This window comes from Motacilla alba, chromosome 2 (genome assembly GCF_015832195.1).
Source record: "Motacilla alba alba isolate MOTALB_02 chromosome 2, Motacilla_alba_V1.0_pri, whole genome shotgun sequence".
Lineage (NCBI taxonomy): Eukaryota > Metazoa > Chordata > Aves > Passeriformes > Motacillidae > Motacilla > Motacilla alba.
The window spans coordinates 31,022,481-31,047,201 of NC_052017.1; the positions used below are offsets into that span (position 1 = coordinate 31,022,481).

At 41.7% G+C, this 24,721-nt stretch overlaps 2 protein-coding genes across 11 annotated transcripts in view; one reads left to right on the plus strand and one right to left on the minus strand.

Moving 5' to 3' along the window:
* Nucleotides 1-8,493, minus strand: part of LOC119697358 — a 27,158-nt gene extending 18,665 nt beyond the window's left edge. For 2 of the 9 annotated variants that reach the window (XR_005255825.1, XR_005255821.1), the window contains exons 1-4: nt 8,309-8,453; nt 3,267-3,358; nt 1,865-2,887; nt 1,252-1,296 (exon numbers count right to left, since the gene is read on the minus strand). Coding sequence is in view for 2 of the 9 variants with exons in the window: in XM_038128061.1 (XP_037983989.1) it covers nt 3,267-3,358; nt 8,309-8,478 (262 nt within the window). In the remaining 7 variants the exon portion in view is untranslated. Of the gene's footprint in view, nt 1-1,251; nt 2,888-3,266; nt 3,359-8,308 lie in introns of all 9 variants that reach the window. The other 7 variants (XR_005255822.1, XR_005255820.1, XM_038128061.1 and 4 more) reach the window with 5 other exon arrangements.
* SP4 (Sp4 transcription factor) overlaps nt 7,734-24,721 on the plus strand; it is a 27,972-nt gene continuing 10,984 nt past the window's right edge. The window contains exons 1-3 of one of the 2 annotated variants that reach the window (XM_038128059.1): nt 7,734-8,174; nt 8,849-8,949; nt 9,451-10,999. In XM_038128059.1, the coding sequence (XP_037983987.1) occupies nt 8,168-8,174; nt 8,849-8,949; nt 9,451-10,999 (1,657 nt within the window). In that variant the 5' untranslated portion in view covers nt 7,734-8,167. Of the gene's footprint in view, nt 8,175-8,628; nt 8,760-8,848; nt 8,950-9,450; nt 11,000-24,721 lie in introns of those variants that run through there. The other variant, XM_038128060.1, reaches the window with a different exon arrangement.

A 24,721-nucleotide genomic window follows, 5' to 3' on the forward strand; every position in this document is an offset into this window, starting at 1 on the left:
AAGTTGTACAACTTTAAACAACTAACATAAAATGCCCTGGACCTATCACCACACCTGCCATCACAGTGTCTCCATTTTTGGAAGATGAACTGAGCAAAAAACATGTATGTGGGCAGAGCAGCAGTGCTTTCGGTGGCAGCACAGATGCAGGCAGACTTCCTGAGCCAGAAGAGTTTCCTGAACACAATGGGCCACATCAAATGAGACTGCAAAGTTGGTTACATCAGACACAACTTTCTATGTGGTCATATATCGTCAATAATGACAAAGACAGGATCCTACTGAGCATCACATCTGGCTCTATGAGAAGAGTTCTGCAAATGCAGGTGGGGCAGATCAGCAGCAAAAAGGGATTTCTAGAATGAGAAGTACAATATTAATGAAAATAGGTTCAGCCCTTTTGGTGAGAAGACAAATGTGTAAGCATATTGCTGAGCAAGTAGAGGAAATAACCAGTCATGCAGAGACCCAAAGCAGAGTTCCCCTATTTCAGTGCCCTGGCAGTATTTTGAGACTGGAAAATCAATAGCTAGCGAGGTTATTTAGGAAATGAAAACGACCATTTTGATAGGAAGTGGTAGTAGACTTGGATACATCCTCAGCTACATCTGATGGGGTCACTGATGGTGAAAACATTCTCTCCACTGTCCTGGCTGCTGCTGAGTTATTGATTTTTTTTTTTTCCTAGTAGCTGGTACAGTACTGTGGGGTTTGTATTTAGTATAAGAATAATGTTGATAACACATTGATGTTTTAGGTGCTGCTGAGAAATAATTACTCCAAATCAAGGACTTTCCAGTTTCCCAAGCTTTGCTAGTGAACAGGTACACAAGAAGCCAGAAAAGAGCATAGCCAGGGCAGCTGACCCAAACTAGACACAGGGACATTTCATACCACAGAATACCATGCCCAGTACATAAATGGGTGGAGTTGACACGAGGAGACAATTGCTGCTCAGGCTTGGACTGAATGCTGGTCAACAGGTTATGAGCAACTGTATTGTGCATCATTTGTCTTTCTTTGGTTTTATTTTTATTTCTCTCTCTCTTTGATGCCAACTTTTTCCTAATAATAATAATAATAATAATAATTATTATTATTATTATTATTATTATTACTATTATTATTATTATGTTTAGTGTTTTACGTTTTATTTTAATTATTAAACTGTTCTTATGTAAACTCGGATGTTTCTCCTCCCAATCCCACCAGAGCCGGGAGGCAGTGAGCAAGTAGCTGAGTGTTACTTACTTGCTGGCTGGGGTTAAACCACCACATCCACGAGATCTCCAGGCTCTAGATCAAAAGGAAGAAGTCACTGTGTTGCAAATTTTTGTAACAACCACGGAAGACAACGCTAGGGTTAGGTGATAGATGGAGGTGTGTGGCATCTCTGCATCCTGCTGCTCTCTCCGGGCCACGCTGACACAAGAAGACTATGATCCCTCAAGCTCCCAGCACACTGAGATCAACAGACTGACCCATCAGGGCCATCGGGGACTGTGCCTGCACCCTGCACCCTGGCAGTCAAGCTCATGAGCTCATCCATTGGCAACCTTCACTAAGGCCTTTTCAGTTACTGATTTAATTACTTTCAAGTGGTCACTGGCTATGTGTACTTGTCTACCTCAAAGAAAAGTCCTTGATTTTAAGTCAGACTTTATTCTACAGATAGCTTACAGATAACTTTTTTTTTTAACATATTTAAGAATAACTATCTCCTCATCAGAAGGAACTACATCTCAAGGTTATTCCTTCCCTACTTAATCTAGTACTGATGATGGTAGGGTATGTCACACACTTAGCCAACAGGGGCTCTCTGGCTTGGTAGAAAGGAGAAGGCAAGATGTCTGCAGAGACTTACACTTCACAGAAGCTTGGGACGGGAGGAGAGAAGCCAAAAATTCTTCATAGCAATGACAAGCAGAATCAAGTAACTCCCTGAATTCAAACATACTTCAGGAAAGACTTAATTTTAGTTTTCAAACTTGTGATAGATTTGGCATAGAAAAGAATACAGAAGACAATTATCATTCCCTTAAGGTATGCAGATTATCTCTGTGCTGGGTGACATGATCCTGGGTGTTGGAAAAACGCATTTTTGACCTGGTAGGGGAAGCTTCCAAGTGAATGTCCTGAAGTCAGTTTCCACACAGTGTCCTTGGATATGCTGAAGTCCTGAATTGCAAGGATCACCTGTTACTGTGACAAGAAACAAAGTCTGATGTCTTGAGTAATGTCAGGTAGATTTCACTTTCCCTTCCCAAGCTAAAAACTCACTTTCACAATGTCTGATACAATGTCATCCAATAGTCAAAGCTGATATGGTAGCAGGGTGCAGAGTGCATGGGCCCTGTCTAGAGTCACATAAATCCTGCTCAGAATAAGCGTTTGATTCAGTGCCTGAGACATACCTGCTTTCTCATAGTAACTGCAACACAGTAATGACATGAGAAAATCCTAGGAGATCATCAGGTGAGTGAGAATCAGGTACAATTGAATGCAGTACAAGCAAGGGAAGTTTTGTGTTTCAGGCCTGGAGAAGCTAGGGCCATGGCAATCAGAACTGAAGCATTCATTTTTGCTATTTGTCTTCCTGAAGGCGGGATTCTTAATCCAGTCCTGCGCTGTCTGAGGTTCCCCAGGCTGATGCATTTGCCAAGAGAGGATGCTACAAAAGAAATCATTGCTCAAGTTCCCCTGGTGTTGTCAATAGATATTTTCCACAGAATCCAAGTAGGTCAAATACCTCTTGCTTGGTTCACTTGGGATCATGTGGAACAATGCCGAAGGGGCTTGCTTGCCAAGTACACGATTTCCACTGTGGCTCTGGTCCAGGTTCTGTCTGATCAGTAATGCTATGCCATCACCAAATTCTTTAAAGTTGCTGTTGATGGAGTTGAGATAGTTTACAATAAAACCACCAGAGGCATAAGAGTCAATATGCACCCAAACCTGCATATATTTCTTGGGAAACATTTGAGTTCCATGGCAAAGCAGCACCAAAAGCACAAAGGGAGCATGAAAGAACTGGCAAAAGAGCCTTTGGGCTGGCAAATAAGCTTCATTCAGAAATATGGTTATCTGATACTTGATCTTATGCAATCCTGGCAGACAAAAATTACTCCTTCATATGTTTATATAAATATTCTCACCACCACCCACAGCTTCAGTCAAACAGTGTGGTCTTACAGTAGTTCAGCACCCTGTGTCTAAGGGCTGCATCATTTTTAATCTAATACAAGCTTCCCTAAAACTAGACTTACAGTTTTGTGAAGCCACCATGTCTTTACTGTCTCTGCTGTTTGCAGCTGCTGGCCTCTCGTCTCTCTCTGTCCAAACGCAACCTATGTAAGGGCTGGCAGAGAGTAGAGAAGGGAACCAATGAAACTGGAGCACGCAGACAGCTGTCTTTCCCTCCCCCTTCACGCCCCCTCTTTTTTTTTTTTTTCCTTTGTAAAGATATTTGATGCTGTTCTGTTCAGCATTACAAGCCCCACTGTGCTCTAGAGAGTCATGCCTAAATAGTTTCAAAAATATCAGTCAGTGTGTTGGGTGAAAAATCAATGAATGCTGAAGACAGCTTAAAGAGCAAGCCAGAAGTGATAAAGAAGAAGAGAGTTTGGGAGCTTAAAAAGGGGGAAAAAAGAAAAATGCAACATAGAGTTGGGGATTTGGGGTGAGAGAATATTTTTGAGGTGGAGAAATGGGTGGCTATTAGAACAAGGAAAGAAAGTAGCAAAAAATAATGGGAAAAGCAAGACACAGGGAATTAAATTCACACAGGAAAAAGTTGGAGAAAATTAAAAGATTAGAAAAACAGAAACAAAACATAGAAGAACTGACAAACAAGAGAGACAGAAAACTGCACATATGGATAGAAAGGATAATTAAAGTATCAAAAACAAGGAGCTAAGCTCTTTTTAGTTAAAATACATACACACTGAAGACACAAAGCAATAGAGACTCAGCATTAAGTGGATTTTCTTAGTTTGGGCTGTTGTGCAAACCAGCCACCCTCATGTGATACTATGCCTGAGCTACATCTTGCCAGGAACTTCATATTTCAGTGGGTCTTTGCTCACCCACACATTTCCATGTTGTGCTCTTTTCCTGGGTGACAACACACTTCTAAAGTTCTGAGCCTGAAAGAAAGCAGTAATGAAAGCCTTTTGCTTATTTTTTTCCTGTTTCTGATGTTTTACTTTCACAGATCCCCATTAGCAGTTGAAACTCCAGTGCCAACACACATACATCCTCAGACCTGATCTTTCTTTCTTATAACTCAACAGGTGACTACTGACTTCAATCAAAGCCCACAGAGAACAACCATGTCAGGGTGCAAAGGGAAGGTACTGGCTCATGTGGGAACAATGCTGAAAGGGGCAGACTCAGAAAGCTTAAGCTGGCAGAAAGAATTTGAGCAAGAGTGACATCTGGAATTTGGGAAAGAGTAGGTGGTATAGGAGTAACTATGGATGGTAAAAATAAAAAAGGAAAATCATGGTGCCCCTACTGAAACCACCTACACCACCACCACCATCTTTTATCTGTCACTTCAATCACTTGCTGAGTTGAGACTGATTTTACTCTTTGCACCCTAGAGCAAATTTTTCAAAAGCACTGTACCTACAGCCTCAGGTGGAAATTCAGTGAAAGTTTAAAAGACTACACAGGACTTAGAACCTCCATCTCTCACAAAACAAAAAAAAAAAAAAAAAAAAAAAAAAACCAAACAAAAAAAAAACAAAAAAAAAAAAAAAAAAAAAAAGGAGAGTGACCTCAATAGCACATTTGCCTGTTCATCATATATCCCCTCCTTCAGGAGGTGCCCCATACTCTGCTTCCCAGAGCCTGACCATACACACCCACACACTGTCCAGGGGCTGGAGCTCTCAAGGAGCTCAGGCCCAGGGCTGAGTCCTGTGAGCTGGAGGTGGCCCTGTCTCTGCCCCTGTGCTGGTGGCCCAGTCTCCTGCTCATCTGGTGACCACTGGATCACCAGCAGGTCCTGTCACTACCTCAGACCTGCTTGGATGTGAAGGGTGGTGCCCTGACCAGGAGAGCACTGCCTTGCCTTGGCAGTGGACTCTCTAAGGAGGAAGCCCTAGTCTTGCTGCTCCCTGGCACTGACTAGGAGGCACTGGGGTTTGGCTGAGCTGTAAACTGTGAGCTACCACTTGCTTGTCTGATCACAAATAATTCAGCATTTGTGGGGTCATGATCCCTTCCAACTGTTGTTGCTGTGAAACAAAAAGAAAAATTGCCATGAAGATAGAGCAGGAATTCAAGCAGTTTTGGGGAATTTATAGATGAAAAAAGGAAGTTTTAATTACATTATTTAAAAGCACAATAGTGGGATGTCCTTAGAATGCTGGACAGTTTGGGGGAGCAAGAAGTGAAAATACATTTTCACTGTAGAAAACATAGAAGAAGCAATCATAACTAGTTATGTGTGATACCTTTTTTGTGTACTTTTCTTTGGTACATTGTTAGGAAATGGGCCAATTTCAGGAACGTACTTTTTAGTTTTCACTACTACAGTGGGTAAGCCTTCAAAAAGTATGGAGCAATGCTCTGGGATAAAACCACACCACAGTGACTGACACACAAGAAAATTGTCTCTTTAGAAAATAGAAACCTTTAGAACTACAAAATTGTGACAGAGTTCAGAAAATTACTCTGTCTAACCCTGCACTGAGGTGGAATCAAATACTCCCAGAGCAGCCTGGTACATGCACATCCTAACTTCCCAAAAAACTTCCTGTGAAGGAAGTTCCTTTGGCCCAACAGTTGGTCTGTTCTGGTGTCTCGCCAATACAATACAGCATAACAGAGCAGAGACTCAGAGCAGGCTATGTTATGTTCATAGTAGGGACAAACATCATTCATTCAGTGCTATGACAATGTAACACTTGAGTCGAATTCAATGATCCTTGTGGGTCCCTCCAACCCAGACTATTCTGTCCTGAGATTTTCTACTTGTGACCTGTGTTTTCTGTCTGTACAATGTCTGGAAACAGCCTGTATCATGCTTGTGTCTATCACTTTCTTACTCTACAATGGTATTTCTACATTTCCTCTCTTCCAAGGGGTTTGTTGGTGGCCTGGAGTAGGGGTTGAGGGGAGAGTGGCCTCCTCCCTTTGAAGGATGAAACTGTTGAACAGCTGGTAAAGAATTGCTTTGGTACTTTCATCTTCGATTTATCATAGACATAAAATGGCCGGCATAGGGAGGGAACTTAGAGATCATCCAGTTCCAACCCTTCTGCCATGTGAGATTCATTCCACTAGGCCAGGTTGTTCAGAACTCCATCCAGCCTAGCCTTGAACCCTTCCAGGGATGGAACATCCACAACTCCTCTGGGAAACCGGTTCCTGTGTCCCACCCCCTCCATAGTAAAGATTTTTTCCTAGTCTCTAATCTAAACCTTCTCTCAGACTGAAAGCATACCCCCGCTCTCCTACAAATAGTTCTTGCAAATAGTCTCTCTCCATCTTTCTTGTAGGTGCCATTTAGGTACTGGAAGGCTGCAAAAAGGTTAACCCTTAAGGCTCCTCTTTTCCAGGCTGAAAAAACCCAAATCTCCCAGCTTCCCCTTGTAGGAGAGGTGCTACTAATCATTATGGAGGCTGGCGATTTTGCACTTGGGCAAAAAAAACCAACTTGGGCATATAGTATAGAAAATTTAAACAGACAAAATTTGCACCAGTGCACCAATTTTTTTTTCCGAATCTGAGTAGGACTAACAGGCTTTGCCATGGAGGTGGTTATTGTAGATCTACCATAGCTGCCACGACCAGCTTCGGCTTGCCCAGCTATTGCTCCAAACCAGTCAGGCTGAGCGGGGCCGAAGCCGCAGGGAACAGCGGCACAAGCATCAAGAGAAAACAACAGCACCACGGTAATTCATCTGGTTTTAATCCAGCGACAACCAGCCTAGTCCAGCACAGCGCGCCGGGACTGCCTCCCGCTTTGTGAATCCGCAGCGAGGCCGAGCGCTGACGGCTGAGGGCTGACCCGCCCCGAACCGCGCCGGAGGCACCTGCCGGGCACAGCCGCTGCGCATGCGCACTCGTCGCCACCGGCAGCCCAGAACTACATATCCCGGCGTGCCGCGTGCGCCCACCGCTGCGGCCCAGCCAATGGCGAGGGAGAAAGCAGTTCCCGCCTCCACGCAGCAGGTGTGGACGCAATCCCCGAGCCTCCCTTCCCCCGCCCGCAGGCAGAGGGCTGGCGCGGGAGGCTGTTACAAAGGAGCTCAGCGGCGGCAGAGCGAACAGGCCCTGGCTGCCGTGTGGAAGCCGCAGGGGCGTCTCCTCCTCGCTCCCTGCGCGGCCGGGGAAGCGGCGGCGGGGGGCCGCGCCTCAGGGGAAGCGGCGGCTCGGGGGCTTCCCGCGCGCTGTCAGTTACGAGCGCGCGAGGCGGGCGGGCGCCACCGGGTTGGCCGGCGGCCGCGCGCGGCCCCGCCCGCCCCCTCGCCGGATTCGCTGGCGACCGGGGCGCGCGCGCCGTCCATCATCGGCCCGAGCCGCGGCGGGACCCGGGGCTGAGGGCTCGGCCGGGCCCCGCCCCGCCCCGCCCGAGACTCCGCCCCCCTCCCGCCCCTCCGCCCGGTGCTGTCAAGCGAGCTGCGCGAGCGCGGAAGCCCGGACCGCCCGCACGCCCCCGCCCCCGCGGAGCGCGCGCGCCTCGGCGGCCACGCCCCCTCCCGCGCGGCGCGGACGGGCAGAGGACCGGGAGGAGGAGGAGGAGGAGGAGGCCGAGGGCCCTGGGCCGCGGCCCGCCTCCGGCCCGCCCCCTGTGCCTGCGGCGTGGGGAGCCGGGCTGAGGCGGAGCGGGGCGACAGAGGGGCCGGCGGCTGGGCTCGGTTTCCTGCTCAGTGGGCGTCGTTGGGGCCCCGGCGGGCCCCGCCCCCGCGCCGCCCACCCCGGGCCCCGGCTGTCACTCAAGGCGGCGGGCTGAGGCCGGCGGCAGCGGCGGGCGGAGAGAGAGGCAGCTACGCCACAGCCCAGCGGCGGCCATTCGTGGAAAAATAGGCCGTCCCGCTCCTCCCAGCTCCGGCTGCGACCGGCCTTCTCCCCGCTACCCCCACCCCACCCTCCGCCTCCTCCTCCTCCTTCTCCTCCCCCCTAGAGCGGCGCCTCAGCGGGGCATTAATGCGGGATGAGCGGTATGTAACCCCCTCCCTCTCTCCCTCCTGTGCACACCCCTCCCTCCCTCTGCTCCTCCCTCCACCCTTCATCCCCCCTCTATCCCGCCCTCCCGGGTTCCCCCTTTTCTTCCCTCTGTTCTCCCCCTTCTTACCCCGCTCTTCTCTCGCTGCCCCTCCGCCCATCCGTGCTGCTTCCTCTTATGCCCCCTTTCTTCTCCTTCTCTCCTGCCTGCCCCTCCGGCTTGCCTCCTCCGTACCTCCCTCCTCCATTCCCCCTTTCTTCGCTAACCCTCCCTCCTGTGCACATCCTTCCCTCCTTCATTCCTCTTTTCCTCCCTCTTTCCCTCCCATGCACAACCCTCCTCCTGCCCCCTGAAGCATCGGCGGCCACTCAGTGGCCGTCGATGCTTTAGGGGGCAGGAGGAGGAGGAGGGTTGTGGGTGGTTTTTTCCTGCTGTCTCTGGGAGAGGAAACCAAACCTCCCCTTTCTGGGTGTTAACTCTCCAGCCCCCATGGGTTGGGTTTCAAACCACGTTTCTTAGGACTCGTTCTTTTGTAATAATGATTTGAACTGTTGTTTTTATGAAGAGGCAAAAGCGACAAGCTGAGTACCGAAAAGGATATGCTTGTAGGTTTTGTTATTGTATAAATGAAGGTGAATAATTAACCTGTTACACTTGATATTTTTGCAGATCAAAAGAAGGAGGAAACTATGCCCACAGAGGGAGAGAAATCTCCCGAGGCAGAGAATAACAACAATAATAATAAAAAAGGGAAATCTGGAGGCTCACAGGTAAAGAACACACACCCGAAGAGGGAAGTGCCCAAACTATTAGCATTTAAAATGAAATGTTCAGCTAACAGCATTTCCTGCTCAGGGCATCTTTCTTTGGGTTGGATGAAACACAGTTGGTTGGGTGCAGTGTTTTTACTGCCTGGACATGTTTGTTTGGTTGCATTTTGCAGTGATCAGCTGCTTTCCATGTAATAGAAGCATTTTTATTTTTTTCTTTATTTTGAGGGGGAAAAAAGACTGAATTGATGATGCAGTTGAGATCTTGGCTGTCACATAATCTTTGATAATTAAAGACTTTTAAGAGCACTGTATTTAAATATTATTTACAGCGATTCATGCTTCCTTATTCAGAGCTGTGTCATTGGTCTCTATGCAGAAGCACCTTGGTTTTTGTTTTTTTTTTTTTTTGCTTCCTGTGCAAACCTTAATGCTGATTTCTGATGCTTCATACTTACACTCTTGTCCTGAATCCTTTCTGTGTTCTCTTTTTATGGATAGGATTCTCAGCCTTCACCTCTCGCTTTGCTAGCAGCCACTTGCAGCAAAATAGGAACTCCTGGTGAGAATCAAGGAACTGGACAGCAGCAGATTATTATAGACCCAAATCAAGGTTTGGTGCAGCTTCAGAATCAGCCACAGCAGTTGGAATTGGTAACAACTCAGCTAGCTGGAAATGCTTGGCAGCTCGTTGCTGCTGCTCCTTCTGCTTCAAAAGAAAATAATGTTGCTCAGCAAGGATCTTCTGTTGCCTCAAGTGCAGCAAGCCCCTCCAGCAGTAACAATGGAAGTGCATCTCCTTCAAAAACCAAATCAGGCAATTCTTCTACAACGACCCCTGGACAATTCCAAGTCATTCAAGTACAGAATCCAAGCGGTAGTGTACAGTACCAAGTGATTCCACAGATTCAGACAACAGAAGGTCAAATCAATCCATCCAACACTACTGGTCTACAAGACATACAGGGTCAAATTCAGCTTATTCCTGCAGGGAATAATCAAGCTATCCTCACAACTGCAAACAGGACAGCTTCAGGAAATGTTATTGCTCAAAATCTAGCAAATCAGACAGTTCCAGTCCAAATTAGGCCCGGTGTTTCCATACCACTGCAACTGCAAACTATTCCTGGTACTCAGGCACAAGTTGTAACAACGCTACCCATAAACATTGGTGGGGTAACCCTGGCTTTGCCTGTGATTAACAACGTTGCCACCGGAGGAAGTTCGGGGCAAGTTGGCCAGTCTTCTGAGAGTGGAGTTTCCAATGGAAATCAGCTGGCATCTACGCCTGTCACTTCTGCCTCTGGTAGTACCATGCCAGAGTCTCCTTCCTCATCTTCCACTGCTACAACCACTGCCTCAACATCTCTGACTAGCAGTGACACACTGGTAAGCTCTGCAGAAACAGGCCAATACACAAGCACAGCAGGCAGCAGTTCAGAGCAGGCGACTGAAGAACCTCAAACAACTGCTACAGACTCAGAAGCCCAGAGCTCCAGTCAGCTTCAGTCCAATGGACTACAGAACGTCCAGGATCAGTCAGGTTCCCTTCAACAGGTCCAGATCGTAGGTCAGCCTATTCTGCAGCAGATACAGATCCAGCAGCCTCAACAGCAGATTATTCAGGCCATTCCTCCACAGTCATTTCAGCTCCAGTCAGGGCAGACTATACAGACCATCCAGCAGCAGCCTTTGCAGAATGTTCAGCTGCAGGCAGTGAGCCCAACTCAGGTGCTCATCAGGGCTCCAACTTTAACACCATCAGGACAGATCAGCTGGCAAACTGTGCAGGTTCAGAATCTGCAAAGCCTTTCAAATCTGCAAGTTCAAAATGCTGGGTTACCCCAACAACTAACCATCACTCCTGTGTCTTCAAGTGGTGGCACAACCATTGCCCAGATTGCTCCGGTGGCTGTTGCTGGTACCCCCATCACTCTGAATGCTGCCCAGCTTGCTTCAGTACCTAATCTTCAAACAGTAAGTGTTGCCAACCTGAGTGCTGCAGGTGTTCAAGTTCAAGGAGTTCCTGTTACCATTACCAGCGTTGCGGGTGAGTGGTCTGACGAAGTTTTGGAGTTTTGCTTGTTTGTATGGTTGTTTTGTTTTGTTTGTGTTGGTTGTTTGTGGCTTGGTTTTTGTTTTTTTTTTACTATTACAAGAATACCAGATGATTTCAGATTAGCACTCTTTCTTCAGAATTTTCTGTAATGAGCATTAAACCCTTAACTGTGAGGAAATATCTTACACTTATCACTAAAATTCAGATTTTAAAATAGCTGACATTTTTGCTAAACATTGAATTAACATTACCAGTGGTGTCAGTTGAAATGGAGCTGTTTGTATTTGATAAACTATACTTTAATATTTCGGTCCTCTGTCTTACTAAAGACTTGTAGGCTCCAGAAGTGAACATGAGACTTTACTGTTAGAGCTTTGATATGTTTAAAAGACAACACAGAAAAGCTTTTTCCAACCAGGCAGTATTCCTAATCTTCTTTTGGGGATGTAGAATGAGAAGTGACAGTATGTGAGCTGGGATACCTTGTGTCCTGACATACATTCATATGGAACTACTCATTGCATTCTGCACTAGCTCATAAAGTTGTTCCCTTAAAAGTTTGAGTTCTGCAAAGAGATTGAGTGGAATAAGGTGTGCTTGCACATAGTTTCTGTGGCTTGCTTTAAAATAAAAAGATAAAGCCAACTGGTGACTGTACTTCAGTACTTGCTGCTGAACTTCTGATACTATGAAATGCCTGTTTGGTTATGCTGGTCTAATAGTTGGGAAAGGAGCTATTGAAAGGTTCTAGGCTGGATAACTGAGCTTAGTTTTACAGTAAACTCTGTGCAAGGTCTCTGCAGTGTCCCACAAGGACACCTCTTTATGTAAAATTTGCTGACTTTTAATGTTTCAGATAAAACTTGATTTAGGCAGGAGTTATCTTTGTCGGCTTGATAACTACTTACTTAAGCTTGGGTTTATGTCATAGAAGTAAAAGTCTTCTATTGTAGTAGTTACAATAAACTCTTCTCTCAACAGCCTGACTATAGGCACAGTTTTTTACTATAAAACTGTTAGAAAAAACACATCATGTTTAACTGCTGTCAATTCTGCATAAGCAAACATTAGTATCATATTGACTCTTAAATGGTTTGGTTTTTTATAATCATGTGCTAAGATGACAAATGTTTAGCTGGGCAAAAAAAATGTTCTTTTTGATTGGAATATTTTTGAGGAGACAAAACTACTTACGCAGTTTAGTAGTAAGAAATTTGCTATTGGGAGAATTTTGTCTGCTATGGTACTTCTTGGCATGGAATGGCATGTTGAAATATTAAGAGCTGAGTTAATGGCACTAAACCTGGCTTGTTTAAGGAGTGTCACACAAGCATTAATCTGGGTAGTCAGAATTAAAATCTTGACCTTGTGTTTAGCTGTAATGGTTCAGAGAAGTTTGGTTAGCTGTAGCTGAGCAGCTGCAGTCCTATTTACCTTGGAACACTTTTTTCTTGATAGGAAGGTGCTGGTTTTCTTAGACAGAAGTCTCTGCTTTGGTAGGGGACTCCATAGGAAGCCTGCTTTGGGAGCAGCCTAGATTTGGGGGTGCTGGAAAAACCTTTCTGCATGTAGGTTCTTTCTCTGCTTACTAATGGTGTACTACTATTCAGTGCACACTAACAGGTATTAGAGCAAGAGATTCTGAATATCTTCTTTATTGGTTGTATTGACCCTACCTGTGCTTGCATATGGTGTCTTTTGGAAAGTAAGGGGATTGAGATTGTTAACTTGAGGATGAAAAAAGGGCAATGAATCACAAGTATGGTCCTGGACAAGCCAAGCCTTAGTCATATGGTGTTTGTATGTTAACTAGACTACATTTTGTGACCATTGAATTCCTCTTCATTGTACCCACTCTCACGCCCTGCTCCTGGTAGGCCTTTCAGTTTCCATAATGTTTTGGCAGCAGTGAATCGTGGAAACATAGAGTAGTTTGGATTGAAAGGGACCTTTAAAGATCATGTTGAACTACATGATCATCCTCTGCAATGATCAGGGACATCTTCAACTAGATCAGGTTGCTCAGAGCCCCATTCAACGTAGCCTTGAATATTGCCAGGGATGGGGCATCCACCACCGCTCTGGGCAATCTGTTCCAGTATTTTGCCACCTTCATTGTAAAAAACCCTCTTTCTTATGTCTAATCTACACATACCCTCTTTCATATAAAGGCCATTCCCCATTGTCCTATCACTACATCCCCTTGTAGAAAGTTCCTCTTCAAGTCTCTATAGCCCCTTTAGGTATTGGAAGGTGCTATAAGGTCTCTCCAGAGCCTTCTTTTCTTCAGACTGAACAATCCCATTTCTGTCAGCCTTTCCCCATAGAAGAGGTGCTCCACACCTCTAAGTATTCTTCTGACATTTTTTCTTTTCCTTTGTCAATAGGTAGTATTTGTCCCCCAGGACTTGATGTTATGGAGAAAGAACAAGCTTTTTGAATGCAAGAGATTAGTTGTAATTTCCTTCTCTTACTTATCTCTGTTTCTATCCTATGAAACTTCCTGATTCTACACTCTGGGAATGGGAGACATGGGAGAATGGAAAGGAAAGGGAAGAACATGACGTGCAGTCCTTAATGCTAATGTATTAAGAGTCCAAGGAAAGAATGGTTATGAAATAGAAAATTACAAACATGCTAAGATCTAAACTTTGCTTGCCACCTAAATAGAATAAGCTGACTTGATCAAGGCTGTTAAATTCCTTGGGTTTGCTGGTTTTTATTTGAAATGGTTTTTTGTTTTGTTTTTGTTTTTGTTTTTTTGTTATTCCCAGGCATCATTAGAGGAAACCTTTTGAAAAACAAACAGCTCAGATGCCTCAGTATCTGCAAACTGGTATTTCTTTTCTGCAATACCTGAGCTTGCCAGTGTGAAGTGTCTTGAAAATAAGTTCCACAAGTAGTTCATTTGGCACAAATGAGCAGTAGAAGTAGGTGTTAGAAATGAGCCGTGTGGAGGATGTCCAGAAAATTTTAAGGAGAAGGCTGAGTGAAGAACTCATCCCATGCATTGATTCAGGTGCTCTAACTCTGTTAGGGAAAAGAAGTTACGTTATCCTTCAATCAAACCCCTTCAATCAAGCCAGTTGAGTTTCTAGGAAAAAAACTTTTTAAATCACAATAAAAAATCACAATAAATAACTTCTTTTGTATTTGTGTCATATTTCTGTTCCATAAAGAGTGGTTTTCCTAGTTATTTCCACAGCGAAATATTTAATCACATCTTTTCTTTGATATTTCAGTAGTGAATGAAATAGTAAAGCAGGAAAATGCTTAATTTAAAATTATAACAGAATTGTTGATTTATAGAAAATTTTGAGAAATGGGGGAGTTGGGTTTTTGGTTTTTTTTTTGTTTTGTCATTGTTGTTGTTGCTGTTTTGTCAAATAGATTCTAAATTCCAAAAGAGAAAAATTTCACAATGGAAAGAAAAACCTTAAGATCTTCTGGTAAATACTATATTTTGGTCTACCTTTCATAACCTTTGTTACTGAAAGTCTACTGTAAACCTGGCAAGATGTATGTTTGGGGTTTCTTGTTGTGTTTTTTCAGTTAAAAGTTCAAAAACTGATCCTGGTAAGTACTATACTTAGGGTTATATGTTGCATGTGGTCAAAAACGCAGGGCCAAGCAGAGAAGTTCTCACAATCTTTCACTTTCCAGCCTGAGAGAAAACTTCAATGTCAGTGACAAAAATTATTTTTTTACTGTGAGAGCTACTGAGTACCGACACAGGTGGCTCAGAGAAGTTGCAGACTCTCCATCTTTGGAGATATTCAGAAACTGTCTGGACATGTTCCTGGACAGCTTTCTGTAGGTGGCCCTGCCTGAGCAGGGTGATGGAAGCAGATGCTCTCCAGAGGTCCCTCAAAATCTAAACCAATCTGTGATTCGATAAAATTTTATTAAGGTATACAAAGTGTCAGTCAAAGGCATAATTAGATGTACAGAAGAAAGTTTTATTCTCATCCAGTTAAGTTTCTGAGCATTAAAACCAGATCTTTAATCAGTTGTTTAATTAAGAGGAAGACAAACAACAGGCTACATAAAAACCACTGTGGTTGCTTGAACATTTAGGGATCTACTAATGCCTGCCTTGCTGTGAGATCAGTACCTGTCTTAGCCTTTTACTGAACTAGTTCTGCACTAAGTATTTCTTCTCGGCTGCTAGTTGTTGTTTTGCGCATGGTTCCCTGGGGAGGGGAATAGCCTGGAATGTTACAAGTGGCAACTTGGTGAATTCAGCCCCTATGGTCTTGGGTAAAAGCAGATACTGCAGAGTACCCTTGCCTTTTTTCAAGGCTTCTGCTGTGAGAGTTGCAGATGCAAGTTCAAAGGATTCCTGTCCCCAGTCCCTTTTAAAAATAAGGTAGATTATTCTAGATGACACATTGACAGTAAAAGAGACTATTGGAAAAGAACTGATTTTAGTACTAGTTGATTCTAAGAAAAAGATACAGTTTGTAAAATTGTTTTGTTTTGGTTGGTTGGTTCATTTTAGTGGTTTGTTTTTTCTTCTTTTTTGGTGAGTTTTTTGTGGGGTTTTCTGGTTGGTTTTTTTTGGTGTGGTTTTTTTTATTTTGTTTGTTTGGTTGGTTGTTTTTTTTTTTTCCGCTCAGAAAAATTCCCTCTTTCTTTATGAGAAAAAAAGTAATAGGTCAAACTTATATCTACCTTAATTATACTACTTAGAGTATTTTGGTCACATGATGATGGAGATGTTTTACCCCATACAGAAGTGAATTAGATTATTTTGTTTTAAAATAGTGAAAAATATTATTTGTATTTTATGTATACTTGTTCCAAGATCACTTTTTTTAAGCAAAAGTCATCAGATTCCATCACCTTGCAACACAAGTTCAAGCCTTTTTCTTGAACATGAGTGGTGACATGGCCCGAATTATGGGGAATTTGGAGTTCATCCACCCAAAATAACCTGGAGCAATGACTTCTGTTCAGCAGAACAGGCTGTTGCCTGGCAATAATAAAGCTGGAGAGTTTTAAGTCTTTCGTAGGGGTGTGTGATGGGCTCCAAAATAGTTCTTAATGACAATGAATCCAATGCCAAATGTTCTTATTGGGATACTTAAAAATATATAATGAGCCTTGCCATTCTGTTTCATAGTCTGTAGTAATGTGAGCTACTAAGGCATTTCTCTCTTTGGCCAGATACTTTCACATCACTGTGACTCGCAATGATGCAATTTGTCAGTACCTTGAGGTCTCCTGGTTTCTTGTGCATTTTCCCACTTGTCTGCATTCAGCTTTAGCCTTTCTTCAAGGTTTTCTCCTCCCTTTCCCTCTTTATTAAGTCTTCTCGTGTGACAGTCACTAGTTTTAGGACTTACAGTTCAAAGACTCAATATATTGTTTAGATGTGACTGTCATTCTGGGTCAAAGTTTGATGAGGACTTTGAAGCATTCTCCCCAATTCTTTAAACAGGAAAAAAAATTGATTAGAATAACTGTCATTCAGTGACTGGATAAAGGGAAACATCACACCAATTTTTAAAAAGGTAATAGGTAGGCCCCTGAGAACTACTAAGCAGTCAGCCTCATCTCTGTGTCTGGTACACTCATGGAACACACCTTCTGCCAGCTGTGTCCAGGCGTATGGGTACAGAAGTGGTTAGAGACAGCCAACGTGTTGTCCCAAAGGTACACCAAACATGGCTTCACAGAGGGCAAATTGTGCCTGACTAATCCAGTGGCCTTCTGTGCCAGAGGGACTACATCAGTAGGTAAAGGAAGAACTGCTGACAATCTACTTCATCTGCTGTGGCTTTTTGTAAGGGTTTTTGGCATAGTCCCTTGCAGAAGCCTTGGAGAGATACAGATTTTATGGATGATGGGGAAGTGGCTGGATGGCCACATTCAGAGTTGCCATCAATGATTCAGTCTCCAAATATAGATCAGTAATCAAAGATGTCCCTCACAGGTCTGTACTGGGACCAGTACTGTCAGTATCTTTACTAATAATGTTGTGGGATTCTATGCACCCGTGGCAAATTTGCAGATGGCACCAAAATGAGCAGTGCAGTTGATGTGCTTGAGGGAAAGGATGGCATCCAGAGGGGTCTTGGCGGGCTTGAGAAGTGGGCCAATGTGAACTTCATTGTACTTCAGCAAGGCCAAATGAAAGGTCCCCCACCTGTGATGGGGCAATCCCTAATCTCAGTAGAGATTATGTGATGAAGTAATGGATTGAGAGCAGCTCTCAATCCATTGAGAGAAAGACTTGAGGATATTAGTAGGTGAAAAATGGGATATGCGCTGCAATGTACACCTGCAGCTCAGGAAGCCTGTGGTATCCTGGGCTACATAAAAACAAACAAGGCCAGCAGTTCAAGGGATGTGATTCTCTCTCTCTTTGGCACTGTTGTGAGACCCCATACATAGTAGTGCTCTGGAATCCCCACTAGAAGATAGATGTGGATCTGTTACAGCTGGTCCAGAAGAGAGCCTGAAAATGATCAGAGAACTGAAAGACATCTTGTATGAAGATGGGCTGTGAGAGTTGGAGTGGCTCAAACTAGTGAAGGCTCTGGGAGCCTTCCAGATATACAACAGGATCTTGTCAGAAAGACTTTTTCACAAGACCTGTTGGCAGTAACAGCACAAAAGGCAGCAGTTTAAGCTGAAAAAGGGTAATTTTAGATGGGACATAAGGAAGAAATGCTTTACTCTGAGGGTGGTGAGACACTGGAACAGGTTTTCCAGAGAGGTTGTAGATGCCCCATCCCTGGAAGTGCTCAAGGTGATGTTGAGTGGGTCTTTGAGCAACGTGATCTAGCTGAAGATGTCCCTGCCTGTGGCAGGGGGATCAGAAGTACATGATCTTTAAAGGTGCCTTGTGACCCAAAACATTGTATGATTCTATGAATATACGATTCAAAAGTGTTTCTGACCCTCTCATGCTGACTGCAGGTGATGCATACAAAGAGCAGTGCTCAGGTTCTATTCCCTCGTTCAGTCACCTGCATATTCCTGAGCCAAAAGTGGGATTATTTTTTAAAACAAATTTAGTAGTTCTTGATGTTTTTTTCTCTGGTTTTATCTTTTCTGAGTCTGCCTATTTTTTTATGCATTCAATATTCGTCTGCAATATATTGTGTTTTAATTGTTGCATAAGACATGTTTTTATTTAAAGTTCTTAAGTTGCTCTATTATGAAAACTTAAAATACCTGATTCATCTTCATGCTGTTCACAGTCTTCAGTTACTATATTACATATGCTAGATTTTGAGGAAGGGGAAGGTGTTTAGTCTGAAGTACTAGAATGTTACACTTACGTTGTTGAACAAACAAAATGCATTTTTGTTACAACATATCCTATGGGGCTCCTCTCATGTTAGTGTAAGAGTATATCTAGAAACAGGACTCGGTGAGTGGTACAGCTAAGCAAGAAGGGATTCCTGTAGGTGGTAAGAAGTTGAAAAGGGTTTAAAATAGCCACATTACATACAAGAAAACTGGCAAGTATAAACACCAAAGGTGGAAGTCAAAGGAGCTGCAGGATAGGCATTGCATGATTTTATTTTTTTTTTTAAATAAAATGCAGTGTTTTCCTGGATGTTCATTGACAAGCAAGATGCAAATATCTTGAAAAAAACAAGCTGCAAGCTGTGGAATCTGTAATAAAAAGATAAGTACAAAGTATTGAGCTGTATTAAAAAAAAAAAAAAAAAAAACAAGCAAGCAAAAAAAGGAGTCTCTCTTGGTTTTTTACTTCATAGTATGTGACTTGGCATTCTGAGAGTGTAGATGGGAGGAGTATAGAAATGTAGCATACTTTTTCCAAAGTCATGAAAGGTCACAACTGTTCTCAGGCTGCCTTGAGCTGAGAATTTTTGCAGAACCACAGTGTTCTAAATATTATAGTGCTGGCATCCTTTTCAAATATTTCAAAGTAATTACAGGAGAAGCATTTAGTCTCCTAATGACAAAATTGGTTTGGTTATGGGATTTTCTTAAACTGAAATTCAATACAGTGGCAGAAACAGTTTGGCAACAAACTGCAGTTGAAAACAAACATTGGCCATGGTGATGTTAGCATAAAAATAAAAGTGTCAATATAGAGGTTCTGAACTTGGTGCCTAAGAAATGTGCAATCTGCCTGTTCAGATAAATTTCCAGTGGAGAATAACCTGGTAAATATGGCTCAGTAAAACTAGTCTTTTCTGCCTGACCTGTGAGTAGCAAGGCATGACTTCATCATTACTTCTAAAATAAAGTGGGAAGGGGAAGCATTTCAAGTACCAACTTTGCTCATAATTGCGAGGTAAAATAGGTTTATAATGAGCTATTTTTATGCTATAAACTTCAAGAACAAAATGTAAGCCTTAAATATAAGCCCTCTCTTGAGAATATTTGGTTTTGCTATCCCCTCTCTCAATCTCCGATCAGAAATCGGAGCATATAGAGCAGAAGAAGAATTGGCTGAGCTTTCTTGTTCATAAAATGCCAAGCAAGTAAGTTGAGTGATATGGCCCATCTTCAACAGCTTGTTAGTATTTTTTTCTTTGTTAAAGCATACTTAGATCTGCACTAAGCCAACCTTCTTGTTCTTCCATTGCCACCTGGTGCAAGGAAAAGACAAGAAGCATATTCAAAATTTCATTTCAACAGCTTCCTCACTGTAACTTAAATTTTGTTCTAAGTCTCATATGATTCTGGAGCTGGTAGATGAAATAAATAATGTCTTACTGCTTTAGTATATTAAAAACATTTTAATAGCAGTGGTGATTATTGAAAAAAGCTAACTGTATATGGAATGGATGTTGTGTTCTAAGAGGAGTATTAATTTCTAGTGAAGCAGTGTTAAGGGGGGTTGCCCTGTGGAGATCCAGGAGTTGGACTTTATGATGCTTGTGGGTCCCTCCCAACTCAGGATGTTCTGGGATTATTGAAAAACAACTTTTTTTAGTCATCAATTATTTTAATGGATAATTTAGTTAATAAAAGTAGCTTGATTTATATGCTACAGCATAGTAGCTTTAGAAGTAGTCAGGACTGCATAATTAAGTATAATATTTAAAATTAATATTTTACTCTGGTTCTGACATATACCAAAACAGTAGCTCTGGACATCTGTAGTCTCTTGAGAAATGTAGGATCAGAGCACATGCTTAGTTTAGTTTGGGGTATGGTTATACAGTAATACTGATTTCTGTATGCATCTGTTCCTAACAGTGGAGTCTCCAGTGGTGTTTAATGCTGCTCAAGTTGAAAACAGTCATACACCTTGATCAGTTGGTCATTGGGAAAACTCTATCACCCCAACATGCATATTTAATCTTCATAGATTGGAAGTCTAGTGTTATTTTGATGTAAAGAGAGAATTATCGGTTAATACCTTCCTGCCGAAAAAACCCTTGGGATACATGCTAAGTACAAGCCTGAGTTTCCTTAATTATAGTTCCAAGTGATGATGTGACCGCTTTTCCCTGGAGAAAAATACTGAAGTTTAAGAAAAATTGGTCTTGATTTTCTTATTTCTTTGATCATCAGGAAGTAACTGACAAAAGCATGAAGTTTTCAGTTTGTTCTGATCCTAAAAACAAGACTAGGTAAACAGTTTTGTAGGGTTAACAGTGTTACTGAAAATGTCAGAACTTTTATGGCTTTGGATCTTACTGGTTGATGTGTCCCTTCTTTTGTAATTCTATAATGTATGGATTTGTTGGTCCTTGCCTGATGAAGGCTATAACAAAAGTTTCAGGTTTTACATCTTTAATAAACAAGTTAGTTTAAATATTGGTCAGCCTATTCATCCATGGGCTGTTAATAAAACCAAAGCTGGTGGATCATGTTTAGTCTTGCTGTATAAGATCTTTAAAAATGCTTTATGAATCTTGGGGTTTTTTCCTGATAATATCCTTTAAATTCCTTTTAATCTCTTTGCCTTTTTTTTTTTTTTTTGCATATTTACTTTTATCTTGATCAACGTAATATTCCATACAGCAAAAATATTTACTTCAAGGAAATTCATGAACCTTCTAGTCAAGTGTGAAATATGTAAGCCAGCTAAAGCATAGTCAAAATCCCATAATACCCACCCAAAAAAGCTCCCACCCTACATCCCAAAATCCAAATAGAGTACTGGAACCTTAGCTTATATTTTTTTCATGTTAGCCTACTTCTGTCCTTTCAAGATTCAGTTATTACTACTTCATGGCAATACCCATAAATTGAATGGAGGTGCAGAAAGTGACACTTTCTGAGTGTGTGTTTTTGTTGCCATATGGCAGAAGTGTGTAAGATAGCATTTGATTTTTGTTTGTTTTGGGATTTTTGTCTTTTTTCAGTTTGTGAGTTATTGAGCTCCTCTAGTCAGACTGTGGAGACAGACAGTCCACAGGCTTTTTTCTACTCCTACCCCTGTTTAAGAGTTAGGGGAAAGAATTGAAGGAAAGAACTGGGCCACATTCTGCTGGGGCTATAAGCTGTAGAATAATCTGAGAACTGGGGCAAGGGGATGAGGGAGAGGGAGATGTTCCATAAAAGTAAATCCAAGAATCTCAATTTCTTACATCTGCTGCTCGTTTCCATGCAATATATATGGTACTTTGTGGCACAGCTGGTGCTTGGGTTTTCAGCTGTTGCTCTGAGTTTCAGCATGCAGGAAACTACTTGTGTTCATCTGCAGAGAAGTGTTCTTGGACACTCACTCTAAATATACTTTTTGACTATTTATTCAATAATGATGAAAATCAAGGTTTTTTTGGAAGGGTCGCTTTTCATTAGTATAACAAGTTACTTTTCTGATTCCATCTCCTTCTTTAGAATACTTAATAAATCGACCATATTTTCTTTTCATTTGAAGTCACAGTATCCAAAACAACCAGAGACATTGCCTTGCTTTAACTGAAATCCCCAGTTGGTTGTTCAAGACTAAATTTTATGAAATTGTAGCTCTGTGTTTGATTTTTATATTGATTTTGTATGGGTCTTTTTGTGTTGTATTTGTGGTAGCTCTTTCCTATGTTTAATAAAGTAATAAAAAAGTAAACTTGCTTTTAGTTTAATGAAAGGTCCTACCAGCTGGGAAAACTTATTTTCTGGCTCAAAGTATTGAAGTGCCCTCAGGTTGTCCTAAAGCACTTGGATAAAGCCTTACATTTTTGAAAAATCATTAAAGTAACTTGGTGAAACTTTTGGGACAGTGGTTTGATTTTGTTTTGGTTACCAATATGATTCTTGCACTAAAGGAAAAAAACTTCATCTTTTTAAAGATACTTAAACCCCTCTAACTTTATTGCCTTAAACTTCACTCTTGAAGCGGTACTTTCAACAAAAGTTAAGCATAGTTATTATGCGGTTCAGTAATTTTTTAACACACTGAGACTTAAAAATCTCTTGAAGAAGAGTAAAACAAGTTCTTACAAATCTTGATAAAGTTAGCCATGGACAAAAGATAGAAACTTGCTGCAGTGCCCCTGTAGGAGGTAGAAAAGACAGATGTCTATCTGATGCTGCAGTTTGCACTGGAAACTTTCTGCTTGTAGTAGCATCTGGACACAATGCTGTGATTTGTGATGACCCTTGTGGTAGCTGAGTGAATCCAATTCCTCTCCTTAGTCCAAACTGATCTCTACAGAATGTGTGGGTCCCTTGTATCAGTGCTTGCAGTTTCTGTTCTGGGGAATTCTTCTTTTGTCACATATTGTTTCTTCATAAATCTTTATTAACCACTGCTTAGAAAAGAGAGCAGAATTGTCAGCATACTGTATCATCTTCTTTGTAAATATTTAAATTCAGTGTCGTCTTTACATATATGTAATTTTTAAATATGATTTGTGCTTCTTTTTTCAGCATGACACTTCCTTTGTAGTAGATTTTTTTTAAAAAAATTGAGGATCTCTAACTATATTGACAGATACTTTTAAACAATATTTAAAACTTGGCTATACCTTAATCAAAGCACTACATTCTATTATATAGACATTTTGTTATAAGTATATTGTATTATAAATAAATATATAAAGTATATAGATATTATCTTAGTGTAAATTACATTTATGGCTTTGTGGGAAAAGAATATTAAGGAATGTTTTCAAGCTTACAGTACCTGGTGTATGCAGGGCAAGGGAAGATGTGAAACTTTTTTCCCATTGCTTTCCTATCAGTGAGTTGTTAATGGGTTAGTTGCTGTATTGGTTCTGATGCCTGTAGAGCTTTGGAACTCTGCAGACTGTCTTGTAGTAATATGCATTGAATTATGGATTCTAACTGCAGCCTTTTCTTTCCTTTTTAGAATACACAGTTGAACAAACTTTCTTCTTTGTAGCATTAGCCACTGTAGCTCTAGGTACATTTTGCCAAGTGTTTCTCGGATTTTGCAGTAAGGTGCACCCTACTGAGATAACTCTGTCATTGATGCTCTCATATTTTGGCTGCTAAACATTGCTTGCACAACAGCAACAGGAAATATATACTTTTTTTTTCTGAGGAACTATGTACCAGAACTTAGAAGTATCCTTTTCTTAGTCTTAAATTTCTCTTCTTTCCAAGATCAAATTTTCTAATGGTTTACTCTAATGATTTCTGTAGATCAATAAAGTTAAGTCCTTTTCTTTCCCTTCTGCTCTACTTGCCTCAGAGAGTGATCTGAGTTTTGTGCCTGCTACTTCAGGTGAACAAGAGTAGGAAAGCAGGTGTAATGTGTGGTAAAAGGAAGATTGGTTTGACTTATAATGGATGGCCAAGCCTAATAACCAGTGATCAGTCACTCTGTAGAAGTGATTTAGGTACCATGCATCAGCTTTCTTAAGTCATTCAAGTGCTGTTATGATTTTACAAATTAATTTTAACTGAAAATGTGATTGGTGTGTGTGTGTGTGTGTGTATTATTTGGTTTCATAGTAATTACTTAAAGTCGTTAAATTTTCTTGCATGAATGTGTTACAAACTCATGTATGGGAAAGTATATGTGAGTTTTACCTGCTAAGATACAATTTTACTGCAAAATTGGAAAGCTGAGCAGGGGATGCTGAAGAATAAAGAATGTGCAATCATTTATCTTGATAATTCCTGTATCTCGTGTTAATATGTAATGCAGTTACTTAATGGCTTAAATGGGAAAATTAGTGACTAAGATCATGCAGGTTCTTTCATTTGAGAAGCTTAAAAAATTTCTATTCAGTCATAATCATATTTGTAATATTGAAATAAGTGAGACTTCTGTTGCACTTGATTCGTAAAGTAAATACTGTAACAGATTTCCTTGCTGTATGCATTTTGTCCTATGGTCAAATAAATAGTTACTATTCAATAGCAAGAGAGAACTTAGGCCTGAGAGGAAATGAAATGCAATTTAGTATCAGTATTTTGTGTCAATGTTATTTTGTAACATTTGCTTGTAACTTACCTTTATATCCTGACAGTATGTACAATAAAGCTCAGACATATGCAAGTTCAGTTAAATCAAGACATTTCACAATTGCAGAAATCATTATTAAAGAAATCATGGGAACCTGAGAAAACTTTCTCTATTCCAAAAGCCGGTGTCAGTGTGAAATGACTGCTTTTACAGCTCATACAGAATAACATACATGAACTGAAGTGTGACTTTGTTCCCTCACATAGCAATTTGTTTGGGCCTCTTTCTGAAATGTGTGCTGAAACATGAGAGCTGTTGTTACTGAAGGGTTTGATTATGAATGGTGAAGTGTAGTGATATCAGGTCTTGTGGTTTGGAGTATGTCAGGAAGA